This window comes from Daktulosphaira vitifoliae, unplaced genomic scaffold, assembly GCF_025091365.1.
Source record: "Daktulosphaira vitifoliae isolate Bord-2020 unplaced genomic scaffold, ASM2509136v1 Scaffold_4, whole genome shotgun sequence".
Classification (NCBI taxonomy): domain Eukaryota; kingdom Metazoa; phylum Arthropoda; class Insecta; order Hemiptera; family Phylloxeridae; genus Daktulosphaira; species Daktulosphaira vitifoliae.
In genome coordinates this window covers 6,730,222-6,745,721 of record NW_026099575.1, presented here as the reverse complement: position 1 = coordinate 6,745,721, position 15,500 = coordinate 6,730,222, and the positions used below count along the sequence as shown (strand labels likewise).

The 15,500-nt window shown below is 25.9% G+C and overlaps 2 protein-coding genes across 12 annotated transcripts in view; both read right to left on the bottom strand.

The window, feature by feature from the left end:
- Positions 1-15,500, bottom strand: part of LOC126904131 (proton-coupled folate transporter-like) — a 44,365-nt gene that overhangs the window by 2,586 nt on the left and 26,279 nt on the right. For 2 of the 11 annotated variants that reach the window (XM_050682878.1, XM_050682873.1), the window contains exons 4-5: positions 379-516; positions 217-300 (exon numbers count right to left, since the gene is read on the bottom strand). The exons of 4 other annotated variants lie outside the window; for them this stretch is intronic. In XM_050682878.1, the coding sequence (XP_050538835.1) occupies positions 217-300; positions 379-516 (222 nt within the window). Of the gene's footprint in view, positions 1-209; positions 301-378; positions 517-1,080; positions 1,183-15,500 lie in introns of all 11 variants that reach the window. 5 more of the 11 variants (XM_050682876.1, XM_050682872.1, XM_050682874.1 and 2 more) reach the window with 4 other exon arrangements.
- The window catches only part of LOC126904138 (translation initiation factor eIF-2B subunit alpha), a 50,800-nt gene continuing 36,897 nt past the window's right edge, over positions 1,598-15,500 (bottom strand). Inside the window, exons 7-8 of the mRNA XM_050682893.1 lie at positions 3,913-4,038; positions 1,598-1,809 (exon numbers count right to left, since the gene is read on the bottom strand). Of these exons, the coding sequence (XP_050538850.1) occupies positions 1,666-1,809; positions 3,913-4,038 (270 nt within the window). The 3' untranslated portion in view covers positions 1,598-1,665. The remainder of the gene's footprint in view (positions 1,810-3,912; positions 4,039-15,500) is intronic.

The following is a 15,500-nucleotide window of genomic DNA, read 5'->3' as shown; positions in this document are numbered from 1 at the left end:
ACTAATCCTTGAATTGAATTTAATCGACCTACATGTAAAATTAATCAAAAAGTAAATTAAATAATTAAAAATCTTAACTTACAAGCTTATTCAGTTGAAAACGCAATTTTTTATTTGATTGACAAAAAAGTAAATAAGAAATCATACAAAAATAGTAATTTTAACATTCTATAATGTAAAATTTTTTTATAAAAAAAAACAAATATTACTTCATACCAAACTCTTCTCTTTTAACCATTTTTGAAGTAAGTGATGTAGTAATATTAAGAGCTGTACCATGAAACATATCGATAATTGGAACTAAACAGAGAAAACGTTTTAATTATGTACAATATGTACACAATAAATTTTAACAAATTTGCATATAATAGTACTTACTTATATACATTTGCCAAGGTTCATTAGCAAAACAATAACTCATTGCTACAATAATATCAAATAAACAAGCTATTACACCAATAATTGCGTCATTTATCTTAAATCGGTGGCTTAAAACGGAGACCGAAAAAAGGGTTCCTAGAAAGTAAAATCTTATCACAAAATAATATTAGTGGTTTCAAATAAAAAAAATAGTTTGTTTAAAACTTACAATTTTTTATTGAAGATACTCAAATAAGCTCTAGTTTTACTACAAAAGAAGGATGATGTCAAAACTATACCAATTATATAAATATTATAAATTTCTATAGAAAATTTGAAATTGAATTTTGCAGTGACGTACACAGGATATTTTAATGGAGGGGGCTAAAAATTGATTTGGCTAATCGCCTGAGTTTATAAATATTAAAGTCATACACTGTTTATAAACATTACTAAAAATAGTAATTATATAACACGGATATGAGTGGGACATTAGCCTTATTAGTCGGCCTTTGTGTTCGCCACTGTATTAACACGAGGTTTTTTTCTACAGTTTAAGAGCTGCATTAATTAAGTACATTTATGTCATTTACAAATCATTATTCTTAATTACTAAATTTTCAATTTATTACGCCCAAATTCTACTTAAAGATTAAGTTTACATCATTTAAAACACCTTTCCTTTGTAAAATATATACTTCGTACATAAATAAAGTTTACCAAAGAAAATCATCGTCATTTTGAAAGCAGCAAAATAACTGTAATTAATTTCTTTCCAATTGAATTTGTACCTGACAAATAAATACATTACAGAATACTCAGCTGAAAAAATCAAACCACATTACTTAAAATTTCTAATGACATAACAAACCTAATTTATAAATCAAAAAGATAGCCAAAGTGCGTTTTATCCTATGTGCAATATATATTGTATACCACTGGTGGCATTGAGAGGCTGGGAACTAATATTATTTTGTGGTTTCAACATATTTTTAGTTAACATATTGACAAAATACAATCTTAAAATAAAAACTTTAATTTTATTTTTAATGTTAATAATATTATTCTTTAAATATTATATTAACCAAGTACAAAAATTTTCTAAAGTTAAATCNTATTTTTAGTTAACATATTGACAAAATACAATCTTAAAATAAAAACTTTAATTTTATTTTTAATGTTAATAATATTATTCTTTAAATATTATATTAACCAAGTACAAAAATTTTCTAAAGTTAAATCACAATTTATTACAATTTATACAATTTCATCGTACATCCATGAAAAAAATCTTAGATTCTTCTATTAAAGATACAATTTAATTAACTCATCACTTACAGCAGATGGCATTAATATTCCCAAGTCCGTAAATAAGAGAGTAATATACGTTGGATGTGTATAATCGACGATGGGATGAACGTTCGTATTATTTCCGTTATTTGAAGAATACTAAAAAAAAAGTTCAAGGTTAAATTCAACGAGAAATTTGTTTTATAAAACAAATATAGATTACATTTTTTAATAATGAAAAATAACAAGACAATTAGTGAACTTAAAGCAACAATAATTGGCTTATTAACAGAAATAAAGCACATAAATAGTAATATTAATTTAGTTCAACAATTAAAAAAAACAATTTTAAATAACCTCATTATTAAAATAAAATTATTATAAAAAACATTATAAAGGCTAATATTTGTATATATGATATTCAACATTTATTTTATTAAAAAAAATAAAATAATGATTAAAAATTACAAATATATAAACTTATCATTAATTTATTTATAACCTTAAGATCATGCTCTGCGTCCTTTTGACGTAACTTGTACTTACAAATAATAACAAATAGAAAGAATAAACCAAAAACGAATAATATATTATTTTCTTTAAATGATGCGTAAATCAGTCTTTTATAATAATTAATACTTATATTCTAACATATTTAATCTTTGTATATAGATGAAAATTAAGTATTTTTATTACAATTTAAACTTTGAAATACGCTTACCATGATAACATTTAAAATAATTATCATAAAATAAATACTCGTCATTACAATTATAATTACAATACATGAAAAATATCGCCATTTATAATATTGGTCCACAAACAATTTTCATCAGACAACTGTATTTTTTAAGCTAGTTTTTCGCACCGATTTCAAATATGCAATTAGATATTGTTCTAACTCATATAGTTTTTAAAATAATTACTTATTGATTTTTACAATGGTTTATAAAAAAATGGTATTATTTAAATTGATATGCGGCTAGAAACTTGTATAATTACTATTTATAAATTTTAATTTATGAAAAAATCTTAAAATATCGTCATAAGTAATTAAATAAAAAAAAATTATAGTAATAATTTTTGTGTAATTTTTGGTGTTTAAAAAGATGTTACGATTTAAACATTCATATCTTAATTCATTTTGTAATTATTTAAAATTAAAAAAAAATAATTTTTAATTGTTTTTACTAATTAGTAATTATTTTAAAAACTAAATGTGGTAGAAAAAATTATTAGATTTTTATTTATTAGATAAATTTTATTAGATTATAACTCTGTTCAGACCTAAAATATCTAACGTAAATAACATTGACATTACAAATCATCAGATAAATAGAAATTGAGGTCAGGATCATCAAGTTAATGTATAATATATGTTAACATATATAACATACCAATACTAACAATATCACACTATTGTATAAAGAATAAAATGCATTTTTATTCTAGCAGATCAAATGAAGCTTTTACTATTACAATTGAATTTATTTTATTACTTATTTCTGGTTACAATGAGTTATAAACTTTTCTATGTAATTAATAGTAAAATAATAAAAACATTTTTTCGACGTTCTTTCACAAAGTGTACAAAAGAAATGATGAACTGAAGTTTGAAAACTCATAATTTATATGAACTAAATTTTACATTTTGTTAATTTTTGAAGTTTAACAAGGGCGAAATTACTAATATAAACTTGCAGATTTTTTCTAAATATTATATGGGGCTTATTCTACTAAAGATTAAAAGTTAAAGAAAAAAACTGTTCAGTTCTCTCGCGGTTAATCGTTACTGTATCAAACTTTCGCTTTTCTTAATTAAATTTCCACAAAATATAATTGAAAAAAAATTGAATTAATAATTTATTTACAACCATTTCAATTAAATTAAGGAGAAAGTAAGAGATTAGACTATGGCTGGCGATATTTTCAACATAACAATATCGATTTAGATAGATTCCATTTATTAATATTTTAAAATTAATAGTTATAATTATTGATAAATCTATAATAATCAAACGAACGGTAATGATTAAATATTGTTAATGTAATAACAACTATCCAATAAAAGTTAATTATCGCAAATACAGAAATTACCGATGTATTGAATAAAAACGGGATTGGTGTTAATATCAAATATAGGTATGTGAATTTAAAATACCAACAGCCCTAGATTAGACTTACAAAATAAATAATGAAACAGTCAAGAACCCAACGATTTCCTTCTATAGCACCCTCGATCATACAATAAATGATACTTACCATAAAATTATCAGGCAAATCTCGCTGATTTAGAGGATATATTCTCGAGAATTTGTAACTTTCTGTGAGCACATAAAATGGCTTTTTGAACTCTTTCGCGCAGATAGCCATTGTAGAACTTCCAATCTAAAAAAAAAAAAATAATTCTCCAATAAATCATAATGTATACAAAAAATATTTCAATTTACTTTTACTCATTGATAAATAATTAATAATAATAATAATTTAAAACCAAACCCTCAGTAATTTATGAAAAAATACAATTAATAATAAATTTATTTAGTTATTAGTTGCCTCTAAAAGTTTAGGCTTAGAGGCATGTTTTTCTATTTATTAATGTACACTTAATAAATAAGCACGAGATAAAATGTTTCACAGGCAGTTTGCAACTTTTTATTAATTGATTCGAAATATTTACATTAATTCATCAATTAAAGTATATTTTTACAATGTATAACTGGTTGCTTAGTTAAGTTGCATTGCAAATTTAATTAGTTTTTCAGTACAACATGTAGTACAATAAATAATACACGCGAGCTTGTAATAACTTTAAAAATTATGCTGTAATATTGAAACTTAATAAAGTACGAGCTATTTAATTTGAATATTCGACGGCAAACTGATCAATTTTTCTTATCTATTAGAAGCCTAACATTAATCAATTCAAACTAAATGGTAAAGTAGGAAATCCGTAGGCAGAGTACAAGAAGATGTACTAGATAATTATAGCGAAATTCACTAGATTTAAATAGAAAGTAGGCGGACTCCAATTAAAAATCAATATAAAAATCCATTCTCATTCTACAATAATAATTATTTACACCGCTGAAAAAAAAATACAGCAGAATAATTAACAACTCGCTTCTTAATAATCTTGGTATTGGTATGTAACAAAGTAATTCGATTTCTTACAATATTATAATTGTAGAAAGTGTATAAAGTTGCATCAAATATGTAGAAAGGGATATTTTATCTCGTAAGTATAATTATTGGGTTTTGTTTTAAAGTAAATAACTCATAAATTATCAAATGCGACTAGATGACTAAAAAGTATACTCGCAGTAATTTAGTTCGATATTACATAAAAATTAATAATTATTATTAAAGCGGAACGAAGTATTTCTACAGAGTTTATTTAGTTTGATAAATAAACAATCACTCTAGTCGTACGAAAACGTGTATTTTATTTTAATTACTGGTAGTGTTGTAGTTAGAAACTGACTTGGGCTTTTGTTAGTTGAATTGTTTCTAACCGACTAGAAATCACTCCAAATATTTTAATAAAATTTTCAGATTTCAAACATTTTTTAGTGTTTTTTACATTAACTACAAACTGAAACAATATTTATATATTTTTTTTACGTTTTCCTTTGACATTCAAACGATGGATATAATAGCTTTTATTCGTCCCTAGTGTAAAATTACAAAACTGTTAATTAAAAACGTATTGTGCAGAGGCCTTTTATTTCTCCACTTATATTTGCACTAACCCCCTATTTGAGATAAACACAGAAAGAATGTGCAGAAATTAAAATGCAAATTGTATCACAGATAGCATGATGAACCTGGTACAGATCCAATGGGAAATAACATTTGCAAAACAGTTTAAACTATTTAAGTTCTGCATACGTGTAATATTATCTTATTGGTCAAATATTTTTCCCCCGAATAATGTTTTTCCATAGTAGCTCTTTTGCGATTAAAATTAAAAATTCTTTAGTGTTTTAAATGCTGCTTAGTTCTATAATGTTGACTCATGTTTCTTTGTTAGTGTTATATTTACTTGTAAATCCAACTCTCAACTATACAAATTAGTACAGATGCTTATAACACAAATAAAATGAGTTTCATTACATAAAATTTGTATAAGCCTACTTAAAAAAAAAAGCAAATTTTAAACAAATTGAAAATCATTGAAAAAAATATCTGAGATTTCTTTTAAATCGTTTGGCATTTCATAAACTTTTAAGGAAAATAAGTTAAACGAAATATCAATTTTAAACATTTTTGTTCTGTTTAATAATAACATAGAATTAATAAATTAATCTTTATGTTAACTGTCTATATTTATTATTAACAGATACGTTTTTTGTTCGGCTCAATTGAGCATGAATAATACAAATAACATTGTTGTTTACCTTGTGTTGATAGAACAAGTGCCTAATAGGATTTAAGATATACCAGAATGGTCCTAATCTTTTCTTGCGATCCCAACCAAACCTCATCGTTAGATAGACATAAGAATATATGTGTATCGATGCGAGGATTTATTCTCATCTAAAATAATAGTACACTCATCTATGCATAGATAATTTGATTAAGTACTAAATACTTATATTGAAACACATTAACTAATTAAACATAAACTTAAAAAAAAATAAGAATCAAGATATTCTAAAAAACGTTAATTTTAATAAAGTATACTGAAACGATCCTTGTTTTTAAGTCATAAAATAATTACAAGAAAGTATTGTTATTGAAAAAATGTTTCCAATATATTGTACTGAAAAATATAATTTACTAGAATGCTGTATGACAAATAATAAATGTTTTATGCTTTGGTTGAACATTTTTATGTGTTATATATTATTTTACTTTAATTTTGAAAATAAACTAAAATTAACGGTTCTTAATACATAAAAAGAGGTCTACGAACTGACTTCAGAATAATTTTGAACAATTACATGGCGCCATACGAAAACAACTATCTTAATAACAAAATCGTTTAAAAGACTAATCTTGCAAAAATAACTGTATTCTTATACTTGAGTTTCGTGAAAAAAAAATGAAAGTCTTGTACTCGTATCAATTAAGAATTAAAATTCAGCCACATGCAAATGATATCTTAGGTTGATTTTTATACCGTTACCGCGGTTATCTTTTAGGATTTAATGAATCGATAGGAATTCTCTACTAGAGCCGATCAATGAAAATAACGTTTATTTTTATCCGCAATCGAGTTAATCGATTGATAAAGTGCAGTCTGTTGGTATTATTATTTTCTTAACAAGAGAGCGCAGTCATACGAGGAACAAATTGTCAATACACTGATCATTAATGATTGAAAACTAGACATCTATACTAGATTGTGTACGTATATGAGGAACTGACCAACCAACCAACGATTGCAAGAGTAAATATTAAAATACCATTAATGTTAACAAATGTATGAGTTACGTTTATAATCCGATTATTAAAATGAGTTTGTCGAAATAATCATAATACTCCATTCTTATGTTGTTTAATAAATTGAAAATTATAGAAACGGTAGTTTATTTAGTCATTACAACAGAACAATTGGTCGAGAATCTAAATCGTATCGGATTTAGATTCTCGACCATAATGCATCGGTGGCTTTATATTTAAAGACCGTTTTGTCGTGCACGTAATAAACTAATGTAAAGACTTGTAAAATGTATTTAGTTCAATTATTCCTATCAGTTGATCAGTATTGTGTATTGATGCAATGAATGTTAATGAATTAATGTTTTATATCACGAGAAAAATGCACTTGGATTATTTACAAATATAATGCATTTTAATCGACTAACAGATACTTCCAACTCAATTTATGTAACATACAAACGATAAAAAATAAATGAGCTCCATTTTGTTTAATCATAAACTTAATTTTAAGACTTAAAATTAAAAACTGTTTTGCGTATAAAACTAATGACTATTAATTATATTGAATAAATTTAGGTACATTTTAAACAAACAAGTCTATGTATTTTCGGTTCTAAATAAAAACTACTTTTGCACCATATCTTTCGATAAAATACAAAAACACGAGCATAAATTCGATGTTTTCTTGTTCAAATATATCTATATATTTAAGTATATTAAATACCATTAACTAAAATAAAAGAACTTAATAGAGGGAAACAATTATTGTACATAATTTACGTGCTTGTTTAACGCCTAAACATTCGATGTGTGCTTAATCAATAACGCCAACAAATAAAGAATGAACAGATAAGACAAATTGTAACTTAATATATGTGGCAAATAGTATAAATGTCATGCAACAATATTTGACCGACGGCCCACCGCCTTTCACGTCATAATAATTGTTATACTTTCCTTTCACTAACTCCTACACAATATAACAACGACTTGTTATCATTAGCGTATCACGATTTATCATTGAACAAAAAGGTATTTTTTCAACAATTTGTCAATGTTTTTCTTTAGTTTAGCACATTATCTATTGTGCAAGTTGCAGCAATCTGACTTTTATTTTGCAAATAAACATTTATACACAAAAGTCATTCGACAAACGATGAACTTATAATAGAGGACTAAAGGTTTTTTTTAATGTATTTTGAATGCTTTACCTAACACGGAAACCTCGTAAACTATTAGTAGAAACTTCAAAAACATTTGAAATTATATCAGTGATCTTTGAGTTATAATACAGAATCCAAGTACAATTTAATTTATTAATATGATCACATTAAAATATATTTAATTCACGACCAACTTCCAGTTTATTAACTGAGACATCGAATTTTAATCGATAAACATCTACAATTTAATCGGCGTTATAATCGTCGGATAAAATAACATGGGATTAGCTAGTTGTCAGAAAAACATAACAATTGAAAAACTGAGTTTAATAAATTTATTTTGGTTAACTTGAAAATTCGAATAAAAAAAAAAAGGAAAAAGGATGAATTTCAACTAGAAAATCTTTGAAATTTAGTAGATTATTCAAACAAGAGACTTATGATGAAACAACATGATTTTTCATTGTATTAAATTTAATGTTAAAGCCAAACAAATAACATATGGTTACCCGTAAAAATTACTTCAGCAGTACAAACAGATTTCATATTATTGCTTTGATTATTTAATTTGATCTAAATTTAATTGAATGATTTCATCGATAATTAAATACTTATTACACGAATTTACAAAAAATAAAAATGTATTTTATGTTAATTAAGTTCGGTAAAATATTGAACTAAATGAGATGTGAACTACAAGTATTAAGCGCAATATATTTCATAAATAATAATCAAATCAAGAGAAACATTACTCTATTACTAAGAAGTGTGAAATGAAGTACATTTGACGTTATTGTATTCAATATGTAGTAATATTAGTTAAAATCAGTTTTCTTAGATTCAATACACTATTAATACAGTGTTATATTCAAGATATTAAAAAAAAATGCAAAAATGAAATACTCAAAGTTATATAAGCCCCACCTTATGTAATTCAATTTATAAAGCTAAGATGTGTCAAGGCACATCTAGTAAAAAATATGCAAAGAATATACCAGAATAAGTCAGAAAAATCCCATATTTGAATAATCCTGAGCAGGACAACAATGAGACGAACGAAGGTGAAGGATATCGTTGATAGATGAGTGTGTTTGCAGTGGAAATTATGCGGCATGAAGTATAATGTATACTTGTGGCATACGGCGGCGAGAGAGCCCACAGGCAGTGCGCCGTCTCAGAGTGCCACAACGACAAAACATGACTGATTAACATCATCTATACCAGTGTTTCTCAACCTTTTTACTATAGCGACCCCCTTTTTGAATTTCAATTTTTTAACGACCCCTTTTTATATTTTTTTATACATTGGATAAATAGTAGAAGTACTATAAACGTTATATATATATATATTTTTACACCATAATACAACTTTATTTATACATTATAAATAATAAATATAAAATACACATATTATTAAAATTATTGTTGTTTAAAAAAAGGTAATAATTTATATACCAAGGATCTTAGTGGCTTGGTTGTTGCTGTTGGTTTGAAATTATGTCGTCAATTCTCGGCTTTATAGAGTTTGTTAAGCTTAGTCTCATGGTTGCTGAAATTTCCAGTCGATTTCTAGTTTTATTTTTTACTGCTGTCAATGTAGAAAATCCGTGTTCACATAAATATGTAGTAGAAAATGGAATGAGTACTTTTAATGCTTCTTCTGCCAAACTAGGATATTCATTTTGAACGGATATCCAAAATTTTCCTACGTTTTTGTAACTTTTAAAATTCTTGTGTAATCCCATATCTGAACTCAATTCAATCAGTTTCTCTTCATTTGTTAGTGATATTATATTTTGATCTGATTGTACGAACGGGTTTGTTACCCAATTATAATTTTTACGGATGTCTTTAGTTTGGATATTTAAACTTCTTATACACGATAACATAATATGTTATGTTTTGATACATTATTCTCGTATTATTTAGAATTTTAATATTAATTGATATAAACATTGGAGACTTGTAATTTTTTGTAATGATTTAAATTTTAAATCATATGATAGCGACCCTAAATAACTAGCTCGCGACCCCCAGGATGAGAAACACTGATCTATACTATAGATTCTATAGAGTACTGCGTCGGTCTCCTATGTGTTTGTATTAGTGCGAGTTGTACTTGAGGGAACTCAACAACGCTGATTAATTTATACACCATGTATATTATTAAGTACAACATCATAACAGTTGTTCGAAACACTATGGGATCGAATCATTTTTTTTTAATTCAACCCCAAAGAAAATTTCAGACGACGGCCGAAAACAATTTAGCCGTTTACCGAAGACAATTAGTTATAATAATTTTAGATCTTTAGGAATAGTGAGAAATAATACTAATCGTCACTTTACTCGTTACTTTAATATACTTTCAGCTTCGAAGCTGAGAAAGTATTAATTTTACCATAATGTGTTTATTTATTTTAGTCTGTCACTACTTTTTCTCAGATCTCATTGTGCCGATTTTTCTCAACGATACGTCAAAAAAAAAAAACAAATCGTATCTAGTTGAAAACATTACCCTCAAAAATTTAAAAATTTTCCGTCGTTCCCCGTAAATGGCTTAAGTCCCCCAAAAAATTACAATTTTTTAAATCTGTAAATTTCGACATTTTTTTCTAAAAATTGTTATAACTTATTGAAAAATGAAAATAATTTTTAATATTGAAACCATAGGTTTTTACTTTTATTTGAAATCATTTTTTTGAAATTCTGACCCTATTACCTGCCCACAGGGAGATTCAAAATACCAACTGTTTTTACAAAAATCAACTTGTATTCATTTATTTTCTTATTAAATACCAAATAACACTTGTATGTTGAGATAATTAATTATATTTAATAATATAACGCCATTAAATTAAAAGTCTAAATTATTCAAATAAAATAATACGTTTTAAATAATAAAAATATTTGTAAACCAAAAATAATATTATCATCAAACTATTCATTAAATTAATTTTCATATATACATTTTTCTTGATTATTTATTTGCTTAATTATTCATAATGGTAGTATTTATTTTAATTTACATATTTTGATGTCTTTTTTTATAATATAGTTTTATTTCAATAAAATTTTACGATTCCATACATTTTCCAGAATTATAACCCCAATTTGATTAAAGATTTAATATCATATCGATACCTTAAAACACTTTTGTCCATATCAGTTTTTCTTTAATTTTTAGATATTTATAACATTATTATATAGATAATTAGACAACATTAAATAAATTATTTCTTTTTAGATCAAAAACATTTTTTTATCACAGATTAGAATTTTATTCAGTCTAAGAAAAAAACGTATTTAAATTTTTTTCAAAAAACTAACAGTAGTGTGATATTTAAATTTTAAATAGATTATTAAAAACACAAAATCTAACTTAATAGTAAATGTAGTAGAAGCTGAAAAAGAAAAAATAACAAAATAAAGTGCATGTGGACTTGACTGGGATATAATCATCATTAATTAAACGGATGTTGATCTTATCCTGGCCGCCTCTAGAGAAAATCGAGAACCAGTCCTGTGTATCAGCGAGTGTGTGTGTGTATGTGTGCGCCGTGCGCCGTGCGCGTTGTGTGACTGTATAACAGCAGTAGAATGCGACAAGTTAATGCCTTCCGATTGGATCGGTATAAATTATACAATTGTGCATGCCTACTTTTTTATATGTATATGTACTATTATACATTTGATACCTATAACGGGATGAACTACTCTCGACTCCCAGATACGTAATATGAAAAAAAAAAAAAAGAAGTAAACAGCAGTCATTTAGAGTTACCATTGCCAGTGAACGAGAACAAACAAAAGCTACAGAAGCGTTATATACAAAGCATATTAAACATTCGTATAAAAATACGTATACATTATACATTACACTACATTCAATTAACATATTCGGATATCACAAACAAAAAATAATTTGCAAGAAAAAAATTGGTAAACAATTGACACTCTTGTCAGATATAAACAAATATAATTCGGCAAATTATATTTAAATAAAAAGGACGAAACAGAAAAATATTCTTTGAAGATTTCGAACATTTATCAAAAAATTAATTTTAATTAAACCTACTACATAATAAAAAAAAATATAAACCCGCACAGTGGGGTGGCGGCACAGTGGGGTCGTGGCATAGTTGGGTCCAGTATAGATGATATCTGACAGTGATTAAAATCACTATCATAAAAAACGCTTCGATGCAAATCTGTAGATAGTGTTTAATTTATAAAAAAAAAATTTGTTAAAATAGCATATTTTTGAATACGGTAGCCTTTTGCACATAGAAGATAGGTCGTCGGGACAAATTTTTTTTTTTATTTCATAGTACATGAAATAAGCTTTAATTTCATATATATATTTAAAGGACGCAGTATTTCCGGAACATTTTCAAAAGTTCAGTTGAAAAAGATCTATGTTTTTTACAATATTTTAAGTTTTGAACGCCCCCTATATAAGGGGAAATTGTCCAATTTTAATAAAAAGTATGTCAAATGAAAGATGTACTTATAATGTATTTAGAAAAAAAAAATTTGTGCTGATATATACATTTTTCAAAAAGTTATAGCATTTTTAAGTTGAAAATTTAAAATCGAAAATCGAAAATTTTAACACAAAAATAGTGTTTTTTTAACTACGGCAGCCGTTTAAATGTAGAAGAAAAAGTGTCGGGACAAATTTTTTTTTTTCATTTTATAGTACATAAAATAAGCTTTAATTTGATATATGTTTAAAGGACGCAGTATTTCCGGAACATTTTCAAAAATTAAGTTGAAAAAGTTAATTTTTGTAAAAAAGTTGCCATTTTAAATCTCCCCTAATGAGCAGGTTAAGTGATAGATTTTCAAAAAAATGATATCAAATGAAAGGTAGATATTTAAGGGTTTAAGGTATAAAAAAAAATTATGTTGATTTGTTGATTTTTCAAAAAGTTATGGAAGTTTTAAGAAAAAAAAGTGAAAAAATTTCGAAAATTAGCGATTTTTAAATTTGTAATTTTTTTGGATATTTCCCCCATTTGCGGGGAACGAGGGAATTTTTTTCAATTTTTAAGGGTAATGTCTTCAACTAGATACGATTTGTGATCTTTTGACGTATTTTTGAAAGAAATCGGTCCAGTGAGAGCTGAGAAAAAGTGGCAACAGACATAAAAAAAAAAAAAAAAAATACATCATAGTAAAATTAATACCTTCTCCGCTTCGCATCGAAGCTAAAATCTACCAGAATACAGATATACCAGGTACTGATTTATACATAGAAAAACTATCTAAGCTTTCAACATTAAACATCATTCAAATTCTTGAAAACTCTTCAATGTGATATTAGTAATTTTCTGTAGAAATAAATTCTTGATGAGTTTCATTGTTCGCTAATTATAAACAATATTTATATAAACAACCTCAAGGCATAAGTACATTATTCAACTATAATCTTTGTTATAATAGCATATTACACTCAGTAGAAGAACAACACATTAAGACACCTAGACTTACTGTCGCTTAAAAAAAAAAAAAATGTCGATAACATATAAAATTTATAAACTTAATACCCTATGACCAACATAAGTTGGTAAGTTTTATTTGTTCGTATAATTTAATTCTGATACAATGAAACTATGTTAATTTTGTATTCCAAAAATACTCTTTAAATGCACCTGCAAATGATATTTTATTATATAGGAAAATACACTGGATAAACAATCATTATCGGCTCTTGAGTTTTACCATCTTACATCTAATTACAGTGTGTTCACTACAATGTATAATTGATACACTGTGGTGGCTCGAGTTGACTCATTTATAACACCTATAGACTTTCTTATACGTTGTTAAATATATGTAGAAAAACTATTAAATAGTAATTATTTTTCAGATAATTTGGTCAAAATTATAACAAGTAATTATCTACATATAATTTTAACGGTTTAATTAAAAATATTAGCTTAGTACATTGACTGACCTAAAATTAAAACACGTTATTAAGTTAATTTAAAATTATACACTTATCGTATGTAACTATTTTTAAATAAAGTACCACTACAATGAAATGGTAAAAAGTCTTTTCCCATGAAAATTTAAATACTGATTTTTTAAAGCCAGTTTTAATAATATCAAAATATTAACATTTACACTGAACGCACAATTTAAATGTTTGAGGATCTAACTTAATTGTCCCCTCCTTAAAAATGTTTCTATAAAAATTTACTAGCAATTTTTATCATTTTTGAAAAGGCTAAGTCTCCTCTTATTTATTATATTATAATAATTATATTATTACGATAAAGGTGTCTAAGTGAAAATAATAATTAAATCACTTCTATTACAATTTTTTTTTTTTTTGTTATTATTTTATTATTAGCTGTAGACAAGATTTTAATCACCCTAAGAAAAAAGTATGATCATTATTGCTTTAGAGTTATAAAAACATAAAAATTTATTGATATAAGCTTAACCAATCAATAATGAAAAATTTTATCGATATAGTAAAAAATAAATTTTCAAAACCAACTTTGAATATGTGACACATCATTACATGGAGACCGCAATGAAATTACGCGAAAAAAATCTTTAAAGAAAGAGGAATGTGCCAGATGAGATTTGCACAAGGTTAGCGATCAAACATCCAATGAGTAGGAAAGTTACGAACCGGTAACGTTCTTTTACAAAAGGAACATTTTCACATTAATTGGAAGCTTAATCGCTATAATTTCGTGCACTACACCCGGAGGTGGTTTAGGCTAAACCCGAAAAGACTATGGGCAGATACATAAAGCACACACTAGAAACGACTGTATATTCCTCTTAAGTTTGTCCGTGACTAACACCGCCCATAATGTTAATTCCAAACGGGAAACAATCCACTTATATAGTATAGATACGTGATTGGATGTTATTATATTTTTTCACTGTCGGTCTTTTGTGCTTTTTATCATACCACGAGTTTTAAAGCCAAGATTAAACAAAAATATAAAAAAAAAATTGTATTGTNATTAAACAAAAATATAAAAAAAAAAAAAAATTTTATTGTACACCAGAAACACCGAGTCGCGTGGGTGTCGAATAAAAATAAGAGAGGGCAATAATATTTCCATTTAATTATCGTTATTGAGAGCATTAGCCATTATTATGTAAATGTGATGACAGCCCAAATATTATTCTTACACGGGGAACGTTATTGTCTTCTTACCGGCAAAAGTCACCTAGTCACCGTATAGGTAACAACAGTACACCTAAAATATGACGTATGTGAAGAACACTAGTAACGAACTGACAGAGACGTTGTTAATGCAAAACACT